The sequence below is a fragment of the Neofelis nebulosa genome, chromosome 3 (genome assembly GCF_028018385.1).
Source record: "Neofelis nebulosa isolate mNeoNeb1 chromosome 3, mNeoNeb1.pri, whole genome shotgun sequence".
Lineage (NCBI taxonomy): Eukaryota > Metazoa > Chordata > Mammalia > Carnivora > Felidae > Neofelis > Neofelis nebulosa.
The window spans coordinates 45963910-45987054 of NC_080784.1; the positions used below are offsets into that span (position 1 = coordinate 45963910).

Sequence of the window (23145 nt, forward strand, 5' to 3'; positions counted from 1 at the left end):
CAAGATTTCCTACGAACCAATCCTCACTCCCTTCCTGTGGGAAAACAGAGGCAATGCCATAAAAACGAATCAAGTACTGACACAGGCTACGACCTGGACGAATCTCAAAGACACGAGGCTACGTGTAAGAAGCCAGACACAAAAGGCCACATATTGTATGATTCCATGTACATGAAACGCAAATCTACAGAGACAGAAAGCACATTAGCTTTTGCCAGGGGCCGGGAAAGAGGAATTGGACTGATTGCTCATAGGCATGGGGTTTCTTTTTCGGGTGATGGAAATGTTCCGGCATCAGTGGCGATGGTTACACAACACAGCGAAGATTAACCACTGCACTGCACACTTGAACATGGCTAATTGTATGTTATGTGAATTATATCTCAAATAAATAAATAAAGCTTGATATTAAACAAAGACAGAAACCGAAGTAAATGAGGGCTTTAGGTGAAGAACTAAAAGTCCATTTTCAAATGGTCATCTCTGCATTCTCAAGGGAGCCTCTCACTTTTTCCTGGTAGGCGTCAAGGACCTCACTGGGTGGTGTGTAGTTCAGAGAAGAAGACAAGGAAAATGAGGGGCGCCTTGGTGGCTCAGTTGGTTGAGCGACCAACTCTTGATTTCAGCTCAGGTCATGATCCTAGGGTCGTGGGACTGAGCCCTGCGTAGGGCTCCGCACTGAGTGTGGAGCCTGCTTAAGATTCTCCTTCACTCTCGGGGCGCCTGGGTGGCTCAGTCGGTTAAGCCTCCGACTTCAGCTCAGGTCACGATCTCGCGGTCCGCGAGTTCGAGCCCCACGTCGGGCTCTGGGCTGATGACTCAGAGCCTGGAGCTTGCTTCCGATTCTGTGTCTCCCTCTCTCTCTGCCCCTCCCCCATTCATGCTGTGTCTCTGTCTCAAAAATAAATAAACGTTAAAAAAAATTTAAAAAAAAATTCTCCTTCACTCTCTCTTTCCCTGCCCATCCCTCTCTCCCACCATGCTCCCTGCCCCATCCCTCTGTTCTCCCCATGCCCCTCTTTCCCCCCACCATCTCCCCCTCTCCTCCTACCGTCCCTCTCTCTCCCTCCCCCCTCTCCCCCATTTATCTCTTCCCACCCCACCACCCTTCTCTCCCCACTCTCCCTCCCCCCCCATGCTCTTTCTCTCAAATAAAAAGTAAAAAAATGGAAAAAAAAAAGAGAGGAGGAAGACCAAACATTGCTGTGTGTTTTTAAGATTTAAAAAAAAAAAAATTTAACATGAGACAGAGCACCGTGGGGAAGGGGCAGAGAGAGAGGGAGACACAGAATCTGAAGCAGGCTCCAGGCTCTGAGCTGTCAGCACAGAGCCTGATGCGGGGCTTGAACCCGCGAACCGTGACATCATGACCTGAGCCAAAGTTGGACGCTTAACCAACTGAGCCACCCAGGCACCCCTTTTAAGATTTTATTTTTAAGTAATCCCAATGTGGGGCTTGAACTTACAACCCTGAGATCAAAAGCCATGTGCTCTACCCACTGAGCAAGCCAGGTGCCCCAGGATCAGAGAGACTTTACAAATTATGAATGGCTATTAAAAATGAAAATGTAAAGTGATACTGTTTACAATAGAATCAAGAACATCAAATACCTAGGAATAAACCTAACAAAAGATGAACAAGACCTACACAGAAAACTATAAACATTGAGGGAAATTAAATTTGAAAAGGGTATATCTTGCACATTGTTTAGAAGATTCAATATTATAAGGATATTAAATTTCCCCACATTGATCTATAAATTCAATGCAATCTCAATCGAAATTTGAGCAAGTTTTTGTTGTTGTTTTTGTTTGGTCTTGTTTTGTTTTAGAAATGAACAAGTTGGTTCTAAAATGAACATGAAAATGCAATGGGCCAAGAATAGTCAAGAAATCTAGAAGGAGGAATGACAAAGCTGAAGGCTTTACATTAGTAAATATCAAGAACTATTAGAAAGCTATAATAATTAAGACAGTGTGGTATTGGCTCAAGAATAGACTAATAGACCAATGGACCAGAATAGAGGTCAGGAACAAATCTGACATAACTGTGACAGTGAAGAGCTAGGTTTTTCAATAAATGGGGCTGGGTCTATGGGATATATTTGTGAAAAAACTAAAAAAGAATCTTGATTCTTATCTGATACTATATGGTAGGAAAAATTTATGCTTCCGTGGAAAACTGCGTTTTTGTAGCATACCCTCTGGGTTATCGATTGTGATTTTATGGCAACCATTTTATAACTCTGTAACTTGTAGATAACTGATAGCAAAGCAAAATTCATGAAAATAAATTCTGTCTCATGGAGGGATACCATCTCCCCCAGAGAAAAATTTATTTTGCCTCAATTTGCATATTCATTTCAATATTCCTGATCTACCAATGTGTCTGTTCTTTGGACTCACCTTTGAACAGGTTGAAACACCTTGCCAGTTTTTCTTCTTTATAAGTTAAATAAAATTTTAACATATGTTTATTTTCTTTTTAAAAAAATTTTTTTAATGCTTATTTATTTTTGAGAGGGAGAGTCAGAGTGTGAGCAGCGGAGGGGCAGAAAGACAGGGAGACACAGAATCTGAAGCAGGCTCTAGGCTCCGAGCTGTCAGCACAGAGCCCGACACAGGGCTCAAACTCACAAACAATGAGATCATGACCTGAGTCAAAGACAGACGCTCAACCGACTGAGCCACCCAGGCGCCCTTACATGTGTTTATTTTCATATGTGAATGAGTGTCATGATTTTATGTTTTAAAATTTTTTTTAAGTTTATTTATTTGAGAGAGAGACAGCACATGTGTGCGCACATGTGGGGGAGGGGCAGAGAGAGAGGAAGAGAGAATCCCAAGCAGAGATCCACTGACAACAAGAAGCCCGATGCAAGGCTTGATCCCGTGAATGGTGAGATCATGACCTGAACTGAAATCAAGAGTTAGAGTCTTAACTAACTGAGCCACCAGGTGCCCCATGATTTTATCTTAAAAAAAAAAAAAAATATCTTTTAACAATACATGCAGATTAATTCCAGATGGATAACGAACCTAAATGTGAAAGGTAAAGCAATAAAGCTTCTAGAAGATTATAAAGGAGAATATATTCATGACTTTGGGGGCAGCAAAGATTTCTTAAACAGGACACAAAAGCACTAACCATAAAAGAAAAGATGAATAACTCAAATTTCATGAAAACTAAGTACTTTTTACCCAGGAACACCACTGAGAGTGAAAAGGCAAGCCACAGAGTGGGAGAAGATATTTGCAAAACATTTTTATATATTACATATACAAAGTATTATATATGTATGATATAATAGAAATATGTTATATATATTATATAACAATACAAATATTTATTACAAATCAATAAAATAGATAACAGAAAAGAAAAATGGACAAAAGACCTGAATAGCACATCACAAAAGACCATATCCAAATGGCTAATAAACAAGTGCTCAACCTCACGAGTCATCAGGGAAATACAAACTAAAACCACCGCACATCTCCCAGAAGGGCCACATACAAAAGATTGACGATGCCAAGGTTGACAAAAATGTGGAGAAACTGGATCTCTCGAACAGCACTGGTGGGAGTATAAATTGGTGTAACTGCTTTAAAATATTATTTGGCAATATCTCCGAGTGCTAAACATATACCCAACCCTACGACCTGGCAATTCCATTCTTAGGGGTGTGTGTGTGTGTATGTTTATGTACATGTACAAAAAGACACATGAGAATGTACAGCAATTTATTCTTAATAGCTCTTTGTTGGTTTCCCATGGCTGCCATAATGAACTACCACAAACTCAGTGGCTTAAAACAGTAATTAAATCTCTCTCTGTTGTCTCTGGAGCTCAGAAGTCTGAAGTCAAAATGTCAGGGCTACACTCCTTCCAGAGGCTCTAGAGGAGATTCTGTTCCTTGCCTCTTCCAGCTGCCAGTAGTGGCTATGGGCATTCGTTGGCTTGTGGATGCCTTTGCCTCTTCTCATGGCCTTGGCCCCTTCTGTATAACCTCTGTGACTCATTCCTTTAAGAACGTCTGTCATTGGATCTAGGGCCCACTTGGACAATCCAGGATGATCTCCTCATCTCAAATCCTTAATTATATCTGCAGAAACACATTTTCTAAACAAGTAGCATTCACAGGTTCCAGGGATTAGGACGTGCATACATTTGGGTTTTTTTTTTTTTTTTTTTTGGTGGCGGGGAGAGCGTCATTCAACCCACTACAAGCCATGTCTATCAACTGTAGAATGAAAAATAAATTGTGATGTATTGCTATAAAACAATAAAGATGAACAAATTACTATACACGAACACCACTGGTGACTCTCGTAATACTGAGTGAAAGGAGTCTGACTCCAAATAAATACCTAATGTATGATTCATTTATACAATGTTCAAAAATAGCAAGACTAATATAGAGGACAGAACCTGGGATGGTGGTAGGTACCTTATGGAAAGGAGGGGACCCAGGGACTGAGAGGGACTCTAGCATGGTTTCTGCAGGTGTGGATACTGTCCTGTTTCTTGATCTGGGTGCTGAAGACTCACCAAGCTGAATGCTTTTCTGCACTTTTCTGCTGATAATGTTTATAGTACATTTTCCTTTTCACCTTCTTTCCTTTACTATGGCTGTGGTTTAAAAAAAAATCTGTTTCTATGTTATACATTTTCTTCTATTTTCTGAATATATTAGATTCCAATACCTATGTTTATGAAAAATTATGAATGGAGGCACCTGGGTGGCTCAGTTGGTTAAACCTCTCAGTCTTGATCTCAGCTCAGGTCTTGATCTCAGAGTTGTGAGTTCAAGCCCGGTGTTGGGCTGCAGCTGGGCATGAAACCTACTTTAAAAAAAAAAAAAATTATTAAAAAAATTTTTTTAACATTTATTTATTTTTGAGAGAGAGAGAGAGAAGAAAGGGCAAAGAGAGAAGGAGACACAGAATCCGAAGCAGGCTCCAGGCTCTGAGCTGTCAGCACAGAGCCCAATGAGGGGCTCAAACCCACGAACTGAACTGTGAGATCATGACCTGAGCCAAAGTCAGATGCTTAGCCAACTGAGCCACCCAGGTATTATGATTATTGACAATATTTTCTTTCTCATTTTCCGAAGGTGGGCAGAGATTTCATCAGAGGGACTATAAGGGCAGGTAAGAAGAGGGTGCTTAAAGATAGGACCTGGTTTGAACCTGGTTCAAAAGGTTGCCTCCTAGAGGGAACCCCTAGGTAAGGAGCTTTATTCTGGCTGTGCTCCCCACCCCCAACCTTGGACTTAGTGAACTGTCAAATGCTGGGCCTGCCTTGAGTCTTCCCGGCCTGCGTTATAGTTCTTTAAGGTCAACAGTCGACATGCCCGTCAGCGCTGTGCCGTGTGCTGTGGCGTTGAAGGGGAAGCGAAGTGAAGGGACGGTGGGCTGCTTACACCACGTCTTGGCCGGCTCTGCCTCCACAGGTCTGTGTCCAGGGGCCCAGCGGTTGAGAAAGCGGAGGCTCATGGACCAGGCCAGGAGAACAAGGCCCTGAGGGGTAGCTTCCAATGGGACAGTTTGCAGAGGGGTAAATGCTCGGAACTTCTGCCTTCCTTCCCCCTATGCCATGACACTGATTATGGAAAGACGAAGCATGGCTTGTATCTACAATGAACACATATTTCTTTTATAATCAGAAAGAATCAACCTATGTTTTCAAAAGACGGTTCTATTGGGTTGTGCTACCAGTGGCCTTGACTGGACAAATGCTGGAGGCTTCAAAGTCCTCTATGCCTCTCCTGCCTAACCTGACCTGCCTTCTGCTAGCAGGGCATCGGGAGATCTGGAAATGGTGAAGCCCACATTTCCTGCTTCCAGATGCTTACAGGTGAACGAAACAAGTGCCGAAACAGAGCACAAGAAATAAGCTAGGAAACCAGAAGGAATTTCTTAAAGGGAGAGGTGAAGGGAAAGGTAAGGGGTCCACATTCTCTAGACAACTTTTCACTTGGAAGATTCCAGGGCCTTCTCTGAAGAGACTTGGCAAATTAGAAAGAGAATGCCTTTGTGTCTTTCATGACGCAAGCTTTGTTAAACAAAGTAACATTGCCAGCAAGACCGCAGGGGGAAATGTTAGCCATTTGCCTCTTGGGACCATCCTCTGTCCAGTGTGGCCACAGTTTTAACCTCCGCATTGCCACACCCACTGGGGCAGTGGAAAGAGAGCCTGATGTTGGGGACTTGTTTCCCTGGCTCGCTGAGCCCTGAGAGGGGAGCCCCTTGCTCACAGAGCCTACGCACCTTGATCGTCTCCTTGGTCAGAGTGGGCAAGAGTCTGAGGCGGCTGGACTTGAAGCCAGAAGGCTGTTTACCAAGCACGGCAGTGAATGAGTCATGTGTGGACATTTGTCACCACACCCCAGAGTCCGAGGCAAAGGAGAAACTCGAGCAGCCATTACTGGCCTCTCTCTGCTCCTCCCTGGGGCTGGCTAGCACATTAGCTCGTTCAGCGCCTCCAGAGGTGGGTTTTGAGTTGGATCTCTTGCAGTTGGGGGTGGACTGAGGAGCTGTGGGCAGGAGCGATTGGTTGGCAGTGGCAGAGTAGTGAACGGCTCTCTCTCTGCTCGCTCTTCCCACCCCCAGCATGACTCTACGGGAGACCTCATCCTGGGGGATTGCTCCCGGCTCCTCCTAAAAGCAAATCCCCCCCTGGTCACCCAACCGCACAGCTGGTGTCTGAAGTCCTGGTGTGCTCCTCTGTGGGAGGAGGGCAGGAGGGCTAACCTGTCCAGTCCAACCTGCCAGGCACCTTGTCCACGTGCTCAGGGCTCACAGAAACTCTTTTCCTCTTTCCATCAGGGCTAGAGGCCGGCTGGCCAGAGGAAGGAGAAGTCATCTTGCCCCACCCCGGCTGTGGAGGTGTTTATAAACACTCCTGGAATGCAGTGAACCTGCGAGGGGTCAGCCGCCCCAGGACCGCCCAGGCTGCCGGAGAGGGTGGGAGGGACGCCCAGGTGGATTCCTCCGAGTGCAAGTGGGGAACAGGGCTTCTGGTCCTTGTCATTGCACCTGCACACCCCCCGGTCTGGACTGGGGCGCTGTAATATTGGGAGAAGACAGGCTCACCCCCTGGTGGTCAGCAAGTGAGTCTTGAGGGACAACGTGCTCTGGCTGGAGGAAGGGAGAAAACAGCCACCAAGGTGTCTAGCAGGCGGTAAGCCAGCTCCAAGCACACCTTGTGCTCTAGCTCCTGGCTTCTCTCTTCTCCAACAAATCTCCAGTGCCTGGCTCTGGTGAGCCCACACTCCTCTGAGTGAGCCCCAGCCAGTGTCATGTGTCTGGAAGGATCTTGATCTTGATTTCTTGAGGTTGTAGGGCAGCCATGTCCTCCCCAGCCTACCTACCACCTCTGCTGTAACCACAGAGCCTATGTGTCTGACAGAAACCCAAACACATGATGTCACAAGGTGCTCATAATTTTTCCTCCCTCCTTCCCCCCCTCCCCACACTTTGTCTTCTAATCCTGTCCATGAATGGAAGGGATGTTTTGTGTCATACTCAGCCAATGAAGCTCTCCAGCTAGGTTTAATTCCTTGCTATCTTTATTGTGGGGCTGCACTAACAATGTGAGTGTGGGGGAGGATAGGAGATGAGAGCTGAAAAACTTTATTCCCAGGGTCAGCTTTTTTTTTTTAATTAAAAAAATTTTTTTAATGTTGATTTTTGAGAGACAGAGACAGAGCGCGAGCAGGGGAGGGCAGAGAGAGAGAGGGACACACATACACAGAATCTGAAGCAGGCTCCAGGCTCTGAGCAGTCAGCACAGAACCCCATGTGGGGCTTGAACTCACGGAGCGGTGAGATCATGACCTGAGCTGAAGTCAGATGCTCAACCCACTGAGCCACCCAGGTGCCCCTCCCAGGGTCAGTTTTGACCCCAAATCTCTGACTTTGTTCAGCTGGGATGTAGTTGAGCAGTGCACAGGTAGGAAAACCGGGAGGGAAGTATATGCCTTATTTAATACGGTACCAACTTGAAATAGACCCTGAGGATTAGTAAGTGGCAGGGTGGAATGGCACCAGAGGCAGGCAGTCCCCAGGTGAAAATGAAACCATCTGGCTGTGACCTGCCATGGTATTGGCTGCCAGGCTACTTCAGCTCATACCTGCCTTACAACCTGAAGCACAGCCTCATCACGCCAATGCTCAAAACCCTCTGAAGGTGGCTCACCCTGGCCTAACATGGTGGTATAAACTCCTTAGCCTGGTGTTCATGATCTACATGATCTGGGCTCACCTACCTCGGCTGTCTTACCAAGGTATCTCTACAACCCACCCCCAGTGTCCTCCTAAAATATCCTACATTCCAGCCCCAATGGGGTGTTCATAACCCCTGCACATGCCATGAACTCTCTGGCCCTCATACTTTGCATAGGCTGTTCTTTCTGAAATATTCTTCCCCCGTGCCCCCCTCTCTGCCTGTCAAATGTGGTATATGCCTTAGGGCTCAGCTCAACCACACTTCCTTCATAAAAATCCACCCGCCAAGAAAAATCACTCCAACCTCAAAACCCCCAAAGCATTTTATTAGTACAGAACTTCCTTTACAGCAGTTGTCAGTGTGTGCCTTGGAACTGGATCTTGTTCAGAAGGCTTTGTGCCCTCCGTAGTTCCTAGCACATGCCAGGTACCAAGTAAGTTCTCAATAAACCTTTATGATAGTGAATGGAGTCATGAGGTTGAATGACACTAATATATTGTCAAGAAAGGGAAATGGTTGGGGTGTCTGGGTGGCTCAGTCGGTTAAGTGTCTGATTCTTTTTTATTATTTTTAATTTTTTTTTAATGTTTATCTACTTTTGAGAAAGAGAAAGCCAGAGCATGAGCAGGGGAGGGGCAGATAGAGAGGGAGACATAGAATCCAAAGCAGGTTCCAGGCTTTGAGCTGTCAGCACAGAGCCCAATGCGGGGCTCGAACCCACGAACCGCAAGATCGTGACCTGAGCCGAAGCCTGGGAACTGAGCCACCCAGGTGCCCCAAGTGTTTGATTCTTGATTTTGGTTCAGATCATGATCTCACCATTTGTGAGTTTGAACCTGGCATGGAGCTCCACGCTGACAGTGTGGAGCCTGCTTGGGATTCTCTTTCCCTCTCTCTGCCCCTCCCACGGGCTGTCTCTCTCTCTCTCTCAAAATAAATAAACTTAAAAAAAAAGGGGGGGGGGAATGGCACCAAAACAACAGAGTTCTGTTAGGCTTTCCCATCACTTACCTGTCTGGTGCCTCCTTTCTTTTCCCTTTCTATCACCATTAAATATTTACAATGTACTGAATAGTTCTTACCCACAGGGTAGCTACCCTCCGTTGCAAACCTGAGGCATAATGTATCTTCTAATCTCCTCCATAGTAACAGGAAATGCTATGTACTGATATAGGCTGGAACAACTTGCAAACTCTTCAATTCCACAGCGCTTTGTGAGTACCTACTGTGTACCCAGGTTTCTGCCAGGGGCTATGGAAGACACAAGTAAGTTACCACCTGGTCCCCACTCTGACAGGGACTACTGGAAGCTAAACCGTGGGGGGAAATCTAGGTGAAATGTCGCAGGACCGGGGTAGGCAGAGGGGTTGGCAGGGCAGCCACAGGACAACCGAGTGAGCACAGGCCTGGAGGTTTGTTTGGGAGATAGAGAAGGATGAGTTAGGGTGGGGACAAAATAGGAATGCCTTGAAATCTTAAGTCTGAAGTATATGCAGTTGGTGGTGAGGCAAAATTGCAGGTTTACGCAGGTCAGTGAAGCAATGTGTAGTGTGAATTGAAGGGAGGATAGCCTAGTGATCAGGTGAGAAACTAGCAGCAATTCAAGATTGGAGTTCTGTAGCAAAAACATTGGACAGGAGTCAGGACACCTAGGTTCTAGTCCTGGCTCTGTTGTGGGACCCTGAACGAGTTACTTCTCTCCTCTGGGCCTTTCCTTAGCTGTATAACCTAAAACGTTCAAAGTGCTTTCCAATCTGATGACCCACCCATGGTTGAACCTTTGAGGTAGCATATTGGGAACGAAGGGAATCTGCCAATCCAATGGATATCTGGAACAAGGAAGTAAAGGATTGGGAGCCGAGAGATAAAAAGAAGGGAGAGACTGAAAAGGATCCAGCCAGGGAGAATTGGGGAACTGTGGGGGGGGGGCGGGGGAATGGCACTCTGTTCCTGAGGTCTGGTTTAGCAATCCTATTTCACTTCCTCTTTCATTCTCCTTCCCTAATTTAGCCTCTTAGCCTCACCTTTTTTGGTGAGGGCAGGGCAAAATAAGACACTCCCACACCACCTCCAGGCCGTCTCCCCCCCCTTACCTTCCCCTTTTCTGGCCCTCGAACGATCCTCCTCCTCCCCCGCCCACCTGGCGCCATCCCAGAACCCACCTTTCTCCAGAGTAAACCACCGACTGTCCCAAACAGAAAAGGCGGTGAATTTGGAATCGCGTTCATTATCACCCTCATAGCTACTCTTGATTGAGAACTAACGCGTGCCAGGCTACGTTATTATTATTATTTTTTTACAGCACTTGTTTGAGGCGATTGTTACCTCATTTTATGGATGAAGAAACTGAGACCAAAAGATGTTAAGTAACCTGTGCCAGCTCACACACCTGCCAGTTGGCGGTGCCAGATTGGAAAAGAGGTCTGACTCCCAAGGCAGTGCCCCGGCCAGTTCCGGTTGGGCCGTGCGACCTTTGGCAGTTGGGGACCTCGTCCCTTAAATAACCACACCTCTCACGCCAGAATTCTCCAAGTCCCCGCCCCCGCCCGGCCGCGCCGGCCTCCCGCGCCCCGGTATTCTCCAGCCAGTGCGGCGGCGGCCCGGCCCGGCGCGGCAGGTGGGGCGGGCGGGGCGGCCCGGGCTGGGGAGGCGGGCCCTGGGGGGGGGCGTGGCCGGAAGCCTTAAAGCGGCTGGGGCGGCGGGGTGGGCCGCAGGGGCCGCACATCCCGGTGATCTTCTCTTCGTTTCAGAGCCGGCCGCGGCGCGCTCACCATGTCCCTGGCGGCCTCGGCTGGCCGGGGCCCGGGGGCCGTGTGGTCCCCAACGCACGTGCAGGTGACGGTGCTGCAGGCGCGGGGCCTGCGGGCCAAGGGCCCCGGGGGCACGAGCGATGCGTACGCGGTGATCCAGGTGGGCAAAGAGAAGTACGCCACCTCGGTGTCGGAGCGCAGCTTGGGCGCGCCGGTGTGGCGGGAGGAGGCCACCTTCGAGCTGCCGCCGCTGCTGTCCGCCGGGGCCGCGCCCGCGGCCGCCGCCACCCTGCAGCTCACCGTGCTGCACCGCTCGCTGCTCGGCCTCGACAAGTTCCTGGGCCGGGCCGAGGTGGACCTGCGGGAGCTGCACCGGGACCAGGGCCGCAGGAAGACCCAGTGAGTGCGGGCCGGGGGAGGGGACGCGGAGCGGGGAGGTGCGGGGCGAACGTGTGGCTTGGCGCTGAGATCCACTTAGCGCGCGGCAGACCCCGCGCCGCTGCGTCCCAAAGGGACGGAGGGAGAGAGGCCTTTCGAGAGGGATCTCCCCGGCCGGTCACCGTATTCTCACCTAACTTCAACTTCTCCTTCGGCTGTCCAACCCCAGCTCTCCCAGCGTGTGGGCTCTTTGCGGCGGGCGTGCGGGGTGGGGGCGGGGAGTACCTGGGGTAGTTTTGAATCTGCAGGGAGACGCTCAGAGCCCGGAACTTAGTAAGCGCTTAATGAATTTTTGATGAATTGAAAATACATGTGGGCTGACGAATTCTTCTTATTACTGTGGGTAGTGTGTATGTGTGATACACACATTAGCTTCTGTGGAAAGGCTCCTGGGTATTTCACTGTCCTAGCCACTGAGCTGGGAATGGCGGGGCCAGAACGCAGGGAGGATTAAGTGGAGGAGTGAAACCCAGAGGCTCACCGAGGGGCAGAGCAGAGGCATTGCAGTGTGACCGCACTGCTTAAGGGGTTGGTGAAGAGAATTTGCCTCTCTTTCCTCCCCTTTTCAACCCCCTCCTCCCCTGCCTCCCCAAAGCATGCTAAAACAATTTAACTTTTCAGACTGAAAATTATTAACCCTGTTTGTCCTGGGCCCCAAATTAGTAAGGTGTGCTGGTTGGAGCCAGGGTCTGCCCTTGGCCAAGCTAAAGTGGGTGGTAGGCACTGTTTCTCTTTGGAGTTTGTCAGGTTCTCTCTGGTCCTACTCAGAATGGATGACTGCTCGCCTGTGGCTTCTCAGTGGCTTCTAGGTGTGGAGTTCTGTGCTAGGGTATCTCGCTCCCACAGGGAAAGCTGGACAACACCCAGTTCACTTCAAGGTGTCACCCATTTGTTTGTTCTCTTTCACAGGTGTTTGCCATGGAGCATTTGATTATGGAACATTTGATTATGCTCATATCCTATACCAAAAGCTGGGCTCCTTAGCTTAATTGGTTACTTTGTGCTGGACAGTAAATAGGCACGTCAGTCATATTACCACAGCTCCTACAGTTGGTGAAGCATACTGGTTCACATTGGGTGTTTTAGATATACATGGCATTTTCACTTTCCCTTGTGAACAGGACAGTAAAAGCCAGAGGGTTTGAAGTTACCAGATTCCCTTTTTCTGCAGGGTGGGTCCAATTTCAGCTTGCATGCTTGTGAATGTATTACCTGATTCACTTATCTGGCCAAAGATGAATAGGCATTTTCTGAATTCAAATCAGATAAAAATAGAGAGCCTTGAGGTGAGGATGGATAGGATATCTCTTGGCATCAACTTACAAGCCAGAAGGTGAGCAGTGTCTTTGCTAAGGAGGTGCTGAAGCAATGCTAATTTTCCATTTGATTAAGTGACATTTGGGGCCTTGGGTTGGCTTCCTTTCTGGCTTCAACTGGGTGCCATTGGCTGTCCTTTGTCTTGTCCCATCCCAAGATGTGTGGATATTATCATCTGTTTCTGCCGTCTGTTTCTGTTGGAACATTTTATTCCCTTGAAGGATAGATCACATGTCCCTGCCAGAGATGAGGGTTCCAGATTCCTGGGTCGGGTGCCCACTCTGGTCCTGACTCATTGTTAGGCTTCAAGCGACTCGATCTCTAAACACCCAAGTTTCCCTATTTATACGTGGAGCTTGTTACCGGCTTAATTGATGTTTATAAAATGTTTCCAGGTTCCCGGATTAATGGGGCCTGGGTATAGGCTCAGAAGGTTCTGTTACTGCTTTGTGAGGAATGAAAACCTCCTTAAATTCCCTATTTCAGAAAGGGTTCAGAGGTCTACATCTTCCTTTCTGTCATTCTCTCCAGTGTAATCCTAAACTTAGATGGTTCCTCCTGTCTACTGTAGGAGCTGATTACCACTTAGTCGCAGTATCAACTTTGTAGGAAAATGATGCTTAGTTGATGTGTATTTTTTTTTTTTTTTTGTAACTGCAAAGGAAGTCTTTGCCCCATCAGCAGTAGGTGAAATTGCAAGCTTTCCATCTGCCACTTCCTGGGACTTTCCAGGGTGCTAGGGAACCTAGTGAAACCGAGCTTCTCTGATGCCTTGGTACATCACTTGGGTGCTCAAGATGGCTGACATGTGGAGAGTGATGCATACCGAGAGAGGTGGAAGTTTACCAGAAGGAAACTGGTTGGGCTAGGAAAATCATTTGAACTAGTTATTAATGGTTTGACTACACCTTAGACATTAAAAACCAAAAACAGGGGCACCTGGGTGGCTCGGTTTGTTAAGCGTCCGACTTCGGCTGGGTCATGATGTCACGGTGCGTGAGTTCGAGCCCTGTGTCGGGCTCTGGGCTGACAGCTCAGAGCCTAGAGCCTGTTTCGGTTCTGTGTCTCCCTTTCTCTCTGCTCCTCGCCTGCTCATGCTCTGTTTCTGTCTCGCTCTCAAAAATAAATAAACATTAAAACAGAATTTTTTAAAAAATAAAATAAAAACCAGAAACAAAACATAAGTTCAATTTTGGTTTCCAGGTGTGTGTGTGTGTGCACGCGCGTGTGCATGCATGTGTGTTAATCTCTAGCAAAGAAGAGTTGCTGCTATTTAGAGTATGACTTTTGTCACGGGTCCAGAAACTCAAGACGTTAAGAGTTAACTGTGCTCGTACTTCCCTTTGTTCTCTTGATAAGCCCTCATCCATCATACGTTTGGAGTTCAGAAAATATGTTTTTCATGACTCAAATTTGGGGGACCTCAAATTTAGTGTGATGACACACATCTTTAAAATACCAAGTGGAGACTGACATAGAGGTAGGATACTTCTAATAGGGAATAGTGTGTGGCCCCTTTTGCTAAGAAGAAATTGAAATGGGGGCACCTGGGTGGCTCAGTCAGTTGGGCATCTGACTTTGGCTCAGGTCATGATCTCACGTTTTGTGGGTTTGAGCCCCGTGTCAGGTTCTGTGCTGACAGCTCAGAGCCTGGAGCCTGCTTCGGATTCCATGTCTCTCTCTCTCTCTGCTCCTACCCCACTCATGCTTGCTCTCTCTCTCTCTCTCTCTCTCTCAAAAATGAATAAACATTAAAAAATATTTAAAAAAAGAAGAAGAAATTGAAATGTGTTTCTTTTGCACTTATTTAAGACCTGGGGTCACAGTTGGGCCTTGGTGAAATGGGAACCAGTTAAGTCTCACGCTCATAAAACGGATCTGAAGCTGAGAGGCCAGAAGGGTGGGGGGAACCTTTTTAGGATACTAAGAGCAACAAAATTTGGGGGAAATAATCTGTTAAAAACAGATGAAAATAAACATCCATTCAGGCTAGTGACTGAAAGGCCATTGTGTAACTAAATATCATGACACTTAATACTGTAACAGTCTTCCAGCTGTGAAGGGAGAGTGAGTGATGGAGAGTCATTTTCTTATGTCTCTTGAAGATGCAAGAGGGAGTTTGGTTGCACAGGAAAGATTTGAGATTTTGAAGAACTATAAGTGTAGTAAGCTGCTATAATAAGTTGCCAGAGGAAATCCGGGTTATTAAAAAGAAATAAAGGCTCAATCGTTGTTTTCCTGGGAGAGTTGGATGTGGAGAAATGATTTAATTGACCAGAGAGATAAATAATAAGCTGTCAGGGGTACCTGGTTGGCTCAGTTGGTTAAATGTCCGTCTTTGGCTCAGGTCACGCTCTCACGGTTCATGGGTTCAAGCCCCGAACTGTCAGCACAGAGCCTGCTTCAGATCCTCTGTCTCCCTCTCTCTCTGCCCCTCTGCTGCTCTCTCTTGTAAATAAATAAACGTTAAGAAAAAAAAAAGCAGTCAGTGTTTGTGCTTATACTGTTAAGTTTCCTAAGTGCAGTTAGGTTTTTTTTGTAACCGATTGGAAAATTGGAGCAGTGTTACTGATTAAATTTTTCCTTTCTTGGGATTCCCCTTAAAGGTAACATTGGGCCTTTCTGGAAACCCTCCTGCCTCTCACAGTCCCCTCCTACTCCAGTGTAGGAAACTGACAGCTCAGTGCTTGAGACAGAGTTGTCTGTCAGCTCTGGGACAAGTAACCCCAACCTGGTTGTAGCCATGGAATGAAATGACTAAGAAGGGGAGAGTCATTGTTCCGGTGATGGGAAAGATGCTCCCTCATGTTCCTCATGGTATTATTTGTTTATTATTATTTTTTGAGGGGCGGGGGACAGAGAGAGAGAAAGAGGGGGGGGGAGAGAGAGAGAGAGAGAGAGAGAGAGAGAGAGAGAGAGAAAGAAAGAAAGAAAGAAAGAAAGAAAGAAAGAAAGAAAGAAAGAAAGAAAGAAAGAGAGAAAGCCCGGGAAGGGGTGAGAGAAATCCCAAGCAGGCTCTGGGCTGTCAGTGCAGAGCCAGACTCAGGGCTCGAACTCAAGAACTGTGAGATCATGACCTGAGCCGAAACCAGGAGCCGGACGCTTACTTGACTGAGCCACCTGGGAGCTCATGGTATTGTTTGGTTACGATTTCATTTATAAGATATTTAGTTAGCTTGGGGAAAGTTCCAACCGCCCCCCCCCCCCCTTTATTTTGTCTTTAAAGTCCATATTTTTAGTACCTTTTTTTTTTTTTTTTTTTTTTTTTTACTGAAGTATAGTTGACTCACAATACTACGTTAGTTTCAGGTGTATACCATAGTGATTCGACAGTGCTGTACGCTGTGCTATACTCACCGCCATCCGTCAATGCAGTGCTGTTAGAGTACCACCGACTGTTCCCTATGCTGCACGTTCACGGCTGTGACCGATGCCTTTCACACCCGGAAGCCTGTATCTCCCACTCCCCTTTACCCCTTTTGCCCATTGCCACCCCCTCCCTTCTAGCAGCCACCACTTTGTTCTCACTGTATTTATGGGCCTGTTTCTGCCATTTGTTCCGGTTTTTAGATTCCATATAGAAGTGAACTCGTATGTATTTGTCTTTCTCAGTCTGACTTATTTCACTTAGCATAATACCCTCTAGGTCCACCCATGTTGTGGCAGATGGCAAGATCTCATGCTTGTATTTTTAGTAAATGTATTTTAATACCTTCTAGGTGCCAAGCACTGGGGTGTAAACAATAGTGACCAAAACAGACACGATCCTTGCTTTCAGGAAGTTCAGAGCCTTGTGGGGGAGACAGACGTTAGGCAAATGAACACATAAATAAATAATCATGGATTATGATAAGTACTGTGGAGGAAGAGAACAGGGTATCATAAGAGGAAAGAACAGGAAGGACATGGCTTAAAGAAGGGGATGCTTCTCTGAGGCAGAAACCTGAAGTACAAAGAGATTTTTCTGGTGACAAGTAGAGGAAAAGGGCCCGAGGCAGAGGGAACAGCCTGCACAAAGGCCCTGAGGCTGGAACACCTGGGAAGCTGGAGGGATTGTATAGATGGAGGCTGAAGAGGAAGGCAGGGTTTTATTTAAGAGCAGCGAGAAGTCACGGAGTATTAAAAGCAAAGGGTGTTGTGATCCACGTTGTCAAAAACCACTGTGGCTGTTGGGTGGAGAATGGATTCAAAGCAGGCCTAGCCTGGAATCGGATAGACAAAATGGGAGGCTGTTACAGTAATCTAGGCCACCAGTGGTGGTGGCTTGCACTTGGGTGATGGCCATGGAGGTGGACAGAGGTGGTGGATTTCAGAGATATTTTGGAAGTGTAGTTGGCCTGATTTGTGATAGATTGGATGTGGGTGGGGGGAGAGAAGAGGAAGTGATAAGAATGAACTAATAAAATAAAGAGAGCTTGCTGTTGAAAATGAACCAGGAAGTGATGGTGTCTTCTTTCCCCAGCAGAGTGAGGTCACCATTACAAAGACAGCTTTGGGCAGTGACACCTGTGAGTTGAGTCTCCTGTTGGAAGGAATTAGTAGGAAACACCATTGAAACCAGGGTGGAAACCAGGGTGTGTATATGTGTGTCTCCAAGTATTTACAGTTTTAAAACAGGCCGAGTCTTTGTTTTGTAATAGTGTACGTAGCTGGTAAAATCTCACCGGTGCGCTCTAACACAGCTGATGAGGTCACTGCTTCAAGGAATGTAGGACTAAAAAAGGGAAAATAGTACATAACATTAGGAAAAAGAAACCTATAAGTGAAAAATAAAACTCTAGTCAGCTAACCATTTACATGTTTTTCACATTAGGGAAGGTGAGCGTACAGGAGAGTCTTGTGCCTTTTTTGTTGTGCTTAAACTTCCTTTTGGTTACAAAGACCTCTATTGTAGTTCTGTAACTACCATCGGAGGGAGGTTTTTATGAATAGTATTTGATATGTCATTTTAATTGTAGCGATTAACCAAAAAATGTTATAATTACATGGAAAGCAATACATGTGCTTATTAAAATGTCACCCACTCTGACATAGGTTTGCTGACCTTACCCTTTTCGCCCTTAACAGTAATCTTAGGTATCTATTAAAAATAGTACAATTTTAGTTGCCATACATCCTAGAAAACTGTGCTCCTCACTCTACACTTTGGAGACGCCAGCCCTGGCTAATTCCAGAAGGATGAAGCCCTAGGCTAATGGAGAAAGTGATAGGAGGTCATTTTGGGCTTTATTTTCATCTCAGAGCAGTTCCTTGTGTGACCTTTGGTTCTGGGTCTTGTGCAGATCTCTAAATCTCTGGGCCTTTGAATTCCAACAAAATCAACACCGGGACCCTTGTATTGGCTTTTGAAGAAAATCGGTCCACTGCCAAGATATTTGTTTGGGAAAAGACTTGGCAGCGAGAACTTCTCCTCTTAAGGTGTCCTGCGTCAGATCTTGCGCCCGAGCTGTGCCTTAGGAGACCAAGTCTGACTCTGCCTGCCTTTCCCTTGGCCCCGGACCACTTTGGTCTTGTTCTTTGTTGTGTGACCCAACGCAGGAGCTCGTAACATCTGTGTGAGTGAGTGAATGGTTGAGGTCCCTGTAGGCACAGAGCGGGCGGTTGTTTGCCTGCGTGGACACGGAAAACTGTTTAATCTTAGAATTAGCCCAGTGGATCAAAGACCAGGGGTGCCGGAGGTATGAAGTCAAAGCTCTGCTCTTTCAGTTTCTTAGTTTGGGCTGTGGCTTGTCGGTTGCCTTTTCTTAACACCAAGGAAGCAGGTTCCCTTCTGCTAATGATGCCTTTGGCGAGGGAGCTGCAGTTAGCCACTAATGAGATGAGAAATTCCTTTCCTGCAGAGAGAAGGCTGTAGATCTTCTGTTAGAGAAAAAGCAAGGATTTTAGTCTCCAGGGTGTCCCTGAGGGACACATTTAGGAATGTGCCTGCGGAGAGAAAAAAGGCAGCACTAATTAAGTGTCCTTTCCTGAATGCTGGGCTTTGAATGGAGTAGAGGGGAGGCATTTATAAGAAATCCCAGAAAAATGTTTCTAGAGGTGTGGCTGCTGTACGCTTCACCTTTTAAACACTCTTTTATGAGAAAGGACTTGGCTAACCTAGGTGGAACAATTCAGGCTTCCAGAAAGCCTGGTCTGAAAAGGCCTCTTGTGATCATGAAGAATGGATGTCCTGTGTGGAGGGCACCAGGCGGCACGCTGGGTCCCGGGATATTTCTTCAAGGGTGTTGCCTCTTCTAGCACCAAAACTGGGGTTTTCCTTTTATGCTAATGGAACTTTGCATTTTTGCTAGTCATTTGTTGTTAAAACAGGATTTTAAAATGTGGGTTCCCCTCCTCCTCTTTTTGGGACTTAGCTGATTACACGATAAATCATAGACACTCTGCTTTCTTGCCAGGAACTCTCATAGAAAGAGTGTGAACCTGTTTGTGGGGTGGGGAGTGGACTGTTGGATCCCTTATGCTACAGTGTATTTGTTTCCTTTTGTCCTGGTCCTTAGAAGGTGAACAAAAACCACTGCATATTTGTCCCAAGTCTCTTTGCATGAATAATAAAGGACCCTGTGGTTGCCGCGACATTGTTCTTTGACGGACCAATTGGGCAAGAGGCGAGATACCTGATCTGATGGTAGAATATTAACATTTGTGGCTTTTTGAGATATGATCAAGTAAAAAAAAAATGGCAAATAAATGAATACAGGAGGGGTGCACTTCCATGTTTAAAAACGAGTTGATGTTTTTCTAATTTGTAGAGAATCTTAAAATACCGATACTTGCTATTTCTTATAGTCTTCACCTATAAGGAATCTAGCATTGAGTGATTTCAACTTAGAAAACATGTCTTGATCCTTATACTTCAGTCACGCTATCTCAGCATATCCCTGCAGTAGTTTGGAAGCCCTGGGTCTTGTCTGCTGTGTAGAAACCCTAAAGGGTTTGATCTGAGGATCGTTACATCTCTCAGTAAGTTACAGAAAATATACACTGACTGGTGTTTTAAAAGACTCTCGCATACTTTTTAATTTTGGAGATTGCGTAATGCAGACTTACTTTGTAACTGAGCCATTTCCTCCTCCCTTCAAATGCAGATCTTTATTGTTTGTGTTTGTTGGATAGGTTTGGTTATCTAGGGGCAGAGCCAGTCAGAAATGTTGAGATCTTAAATTCCCTTCTGAGAACTATCTGCGGGGGTAAACCACGGTATAGACGCATTTGGCGGGATATCATACAGCCACTAGAAATGGTGGGTATGAAGACTGTAGGGCAAGAACGCACCACACGCTATAAAAATAAAATCACATGTAAACTCTGGTTACAACCAAGTAAGGATTATAGCTAATACTTATTGAATGCTTATTAAGTGCCAGGCACTACATATATTAAGTCCCTTAATCTTCATTAGCATCCTTGTGAATTAGGTGCTTTCAGCCCTGTTTCAGAGGAACCTGAGCCACAGAGAGGTTAAGTAACTTGCCTGAAGTGTCTCAGCTAGCGGTTGTTAAAATGTACAGGAAAAACACTTCAAGAAGATATGTAAAAAGGGATAATGGTCACATTAGCATGAAAGTAAGCCCATTAAAAAAAATTAACAAAAAATTCTCTGTAACTTGTTGTGCTCACTTTCTAAGAGAATTTCTGTAGAGCAAATAATAGGGAAGGGACCCAGGGCGTTTTCAACCTGCTTTTTCTGTTCTGCCTCCTTTAGCACACCACTTACCAGTTTTCAGGATGGAGTTTGGTGGCTACAGGTGGCCTTTCAGTGCCGCTAGAATGGCTGTTTTAGGGGTTGGGGTAAAAAAATGAGCCATTTGCCACTCTCAGGAGTTCTTCCAAGTTGTTAACAACGGGCAGAGGGGAAGCGTCACTGAGGGAGGCAAGGTTGGCCGATTGGTCATTCTGTAGTCAGAGTAAGGTAATCAAGACCAGCTACAAAGGGCAGTAACAAAACATGTGAAACTGCCTCGCCCGTGTAGGGAACACCACAGACGTTTTATAGGCCATAAACATTTCTGTCCCTGTTTGCTCTCCATTGCTTCTAGGCTACCGGGAGAAGAGTCTGGACATTTCACCCATATGGAATCCCTCCTTTTCAGAACCCCATTCAGATGTTCTCAACTGCTAACCCCACATGTTCAGCCTTCTTTTTATTCCCTGGGGAAGACAACGAATGAGTTGCTTTTTAAAAATTCTTCATCTATGAAAGATTGAGAGTGTCCTCTGTGTCAAACACTACATCAGGTGCCTTTCTGTTCTTCCTGCTTCTTCCCTCACCTGAGGCCATAATCCCCTGTGTCATGATGCGTGGTTACCATGGAGCTGACTCATGCTATAAGTCACGGTTGAGATTTTGCAGGGAACAGTTTGGGGCGGGGGCCAGTCTACCACTGACCCTGAGTCCAGACCAGACCCACAGACGGAGAGCCCTGGAAATTAACACACATGAAAATGTTGAAGTGACTCGTAGAGCCATAGTGGTCTTTCTTTCCCTGCCTTCCCTGGAGCCTCCTGTGTCTAATACAAGTATGCAGTATTAATTCGTTTTGCTGGAGCCCCTAGGTAGGTGGTTCGTATTTAATTTTGCTGAGGACCTTATTTGTGTGTGAGAGCCCTTATTTGGGATGAAATTGTATGCGTTAGCAGGCATTTCTTTCCGTGTCTAATTATTTTCTCATGCTTCAAAGTCAGAAAGAAAAGGCAACAGTGGTTCTAATGGAGCACTTTGTGATGTTTGGTGAGCCAGCTCTCTCTCTTTCCCACTGGAGGGTATGCCTTTTAGGGCAGAATCTGGCCTTTTCATTTTGTATTTCCAGTGGCTGCTATGTAAGAAAAAAATTGGAAGCGAATCTTTGAAGTCATCATTTCTCTGTACGTGTCTGCCCTGCGGAATGTTTCAAAGGAAAAACATGTTTGTTTCAGCTGCAGAAAGGTTATTTTTGAGACATACTGGCCAGTCCTTTACAAGGATAATCCCGAAAGCCTGCATTGCTGCGAGACTTCTCATTTCCCAAGAGTAGGAACCATACTCCCCTCACCCTGCCGCATTCCGATGGAAGGCCCCCTGTGATCAGCTTTCCACGTATTTGAGCCCCGGAGTGAGACATGGTGCGTTCTGAAAGCAGACTGGCCCTGAGAATTTTGGCATGGTTGGATAATTCTAGCTTTTCTCAAAATGACTATTGAAAGGCCCAGAAGATTTGACGATGCGGGCCCAGGCAATAGAAGACATAAATGAATTTTTCTGTATTTTTAGCTCTTGCCTTGTCTTGTGTTCGATTAAAAAAGCCTAAAACCCCAAAGCCCCCAAAACTCTAAAATAGCAGGGTAGCCTGTTTGGATAATGGGCATTTTTGTTTTTGTGTGCCCAGGACCATCATCCCTTGACTGAGGGGCATGGAGGGGTGGGAAGATTGAAGTTTTCATTTTGTACCATTTGGTATGATTTGAATTTTTACCCTATGCCTGTTATTACTTTCGAATATAGTTTTTTTTCATGTTTCCTATCACTTTTTATGTATTCAGAGATCCTTTTAATTTCCAAAGAATTGAATTTTTAATTATAAGTTAAAATAATTATTTGGTTACAGAAGGGATCATTTGATTTTTCTTGATAGGTTGCAGGAATTTTTCAGAAATACGGGCTTAAAAACAAACTCACTACCTTGGGATTATGGCTTTCTTTCTGTACCCTGCCCTTTGGACTAGGAAAATCAACCCAGCCCTGATTTTTGAGATAATTCAAGCTTTCTGGGCCTACCTGAAAGGTAATGCTGGAACACACCCACACTGCCACCTTACCTACACTGGGTGGCTTTGCTGAGACTTTGTTATTCAAGGATTGCTTCCGTGAGGTGCTGGAATTAAGTGAGCTAAAAAACAAATGCATAAAAAAGCACTTAAAATAAAATTGATGCTTGAATGCGGAAACCCACAAACATATATCTGGTTTGGGATTTCTTAGGGTGAGAGACATTTATGAATCATGGCTTTCATTTATTATAAAATTATCCTTGTGCCGAAGATTCCTTGCTTAAGTGGTTTGAATGTCATGTTGTTAGACGGAACAATTCCTGTATTCTTTTCCAGCTTTAACAAATCCAGCACAGATTGTTAAAAATTCTGAACGTTTGCATGGGACGCTTACCTGTGATTCAGTCTGCTTTTCACATCCTTAAATAGCTCTGTGGCTGTTCTTGGCTACCTGGTCTTTGGTTTGAGGTTTGCCTGTGAAAATAAAGGATAGGAACAGTTGCTGGAGCATCTATTCACACCTCCTAGTGGTTTTAGAAGTTCCCCAAACAGATCCCACTTTAGTTCCCCGGGGACTGATCCTGGGCATAGGTGCCCAGGGAGGATTCCAGAGTCGGTTGTAGCTTCGCTCAAAGTAAACAGACTGGTGGTGATACTTTTGGA

The 23145-nt window shown here is 46.0% G+C and overlaps 1 protein-coding gene and 1 long non-coding RNA gene across 4 annotated transcripts in view; one reads left to right on the forward strand and one right to left on the reverse strand.

The window, feature by feature from the left end:
• Positions 1–10918: 10918 nt before the first annotated feature.
• The window catches only part of RAB11FIP1 (RAB11 family interacting protein 1), a 34809-nt gene continuing 22582 nt past the window's right edge, over positions 10919–23145 (forward strand). Inside the window, exon 1 of one of the 3 annotated variants that reach the window (XM_058720696.1) lies at positions 10919–11382. In XM_058720696.1, coding sequence (XP_058576679.1) covers positions 11006–11382 — 377 coding nt within the window. In that variant the 5' untranslated portion in view covers positions 10919–11005. Of the gene's footprint in view, positions 11383–20995; positions 21292–23145 lie in introns of those variants that run through there. The other 2 variants (XM_058720698.1, XM_058720697.1) reach the window with 2 other exon arrangements.
• On the reverse strand, positions 17948–21006 carry LOC131506744 (uncharacterized). The gene is made up of 2 exons (XR_009259118.1): positions 20453–21006; positions 17948–18663 (listed from the first exon to the last, which is right to left on the reverse strand). It is a non-coding gene; the product is annotated as an uncharacterized LOC131506744 (long non-coding RNA).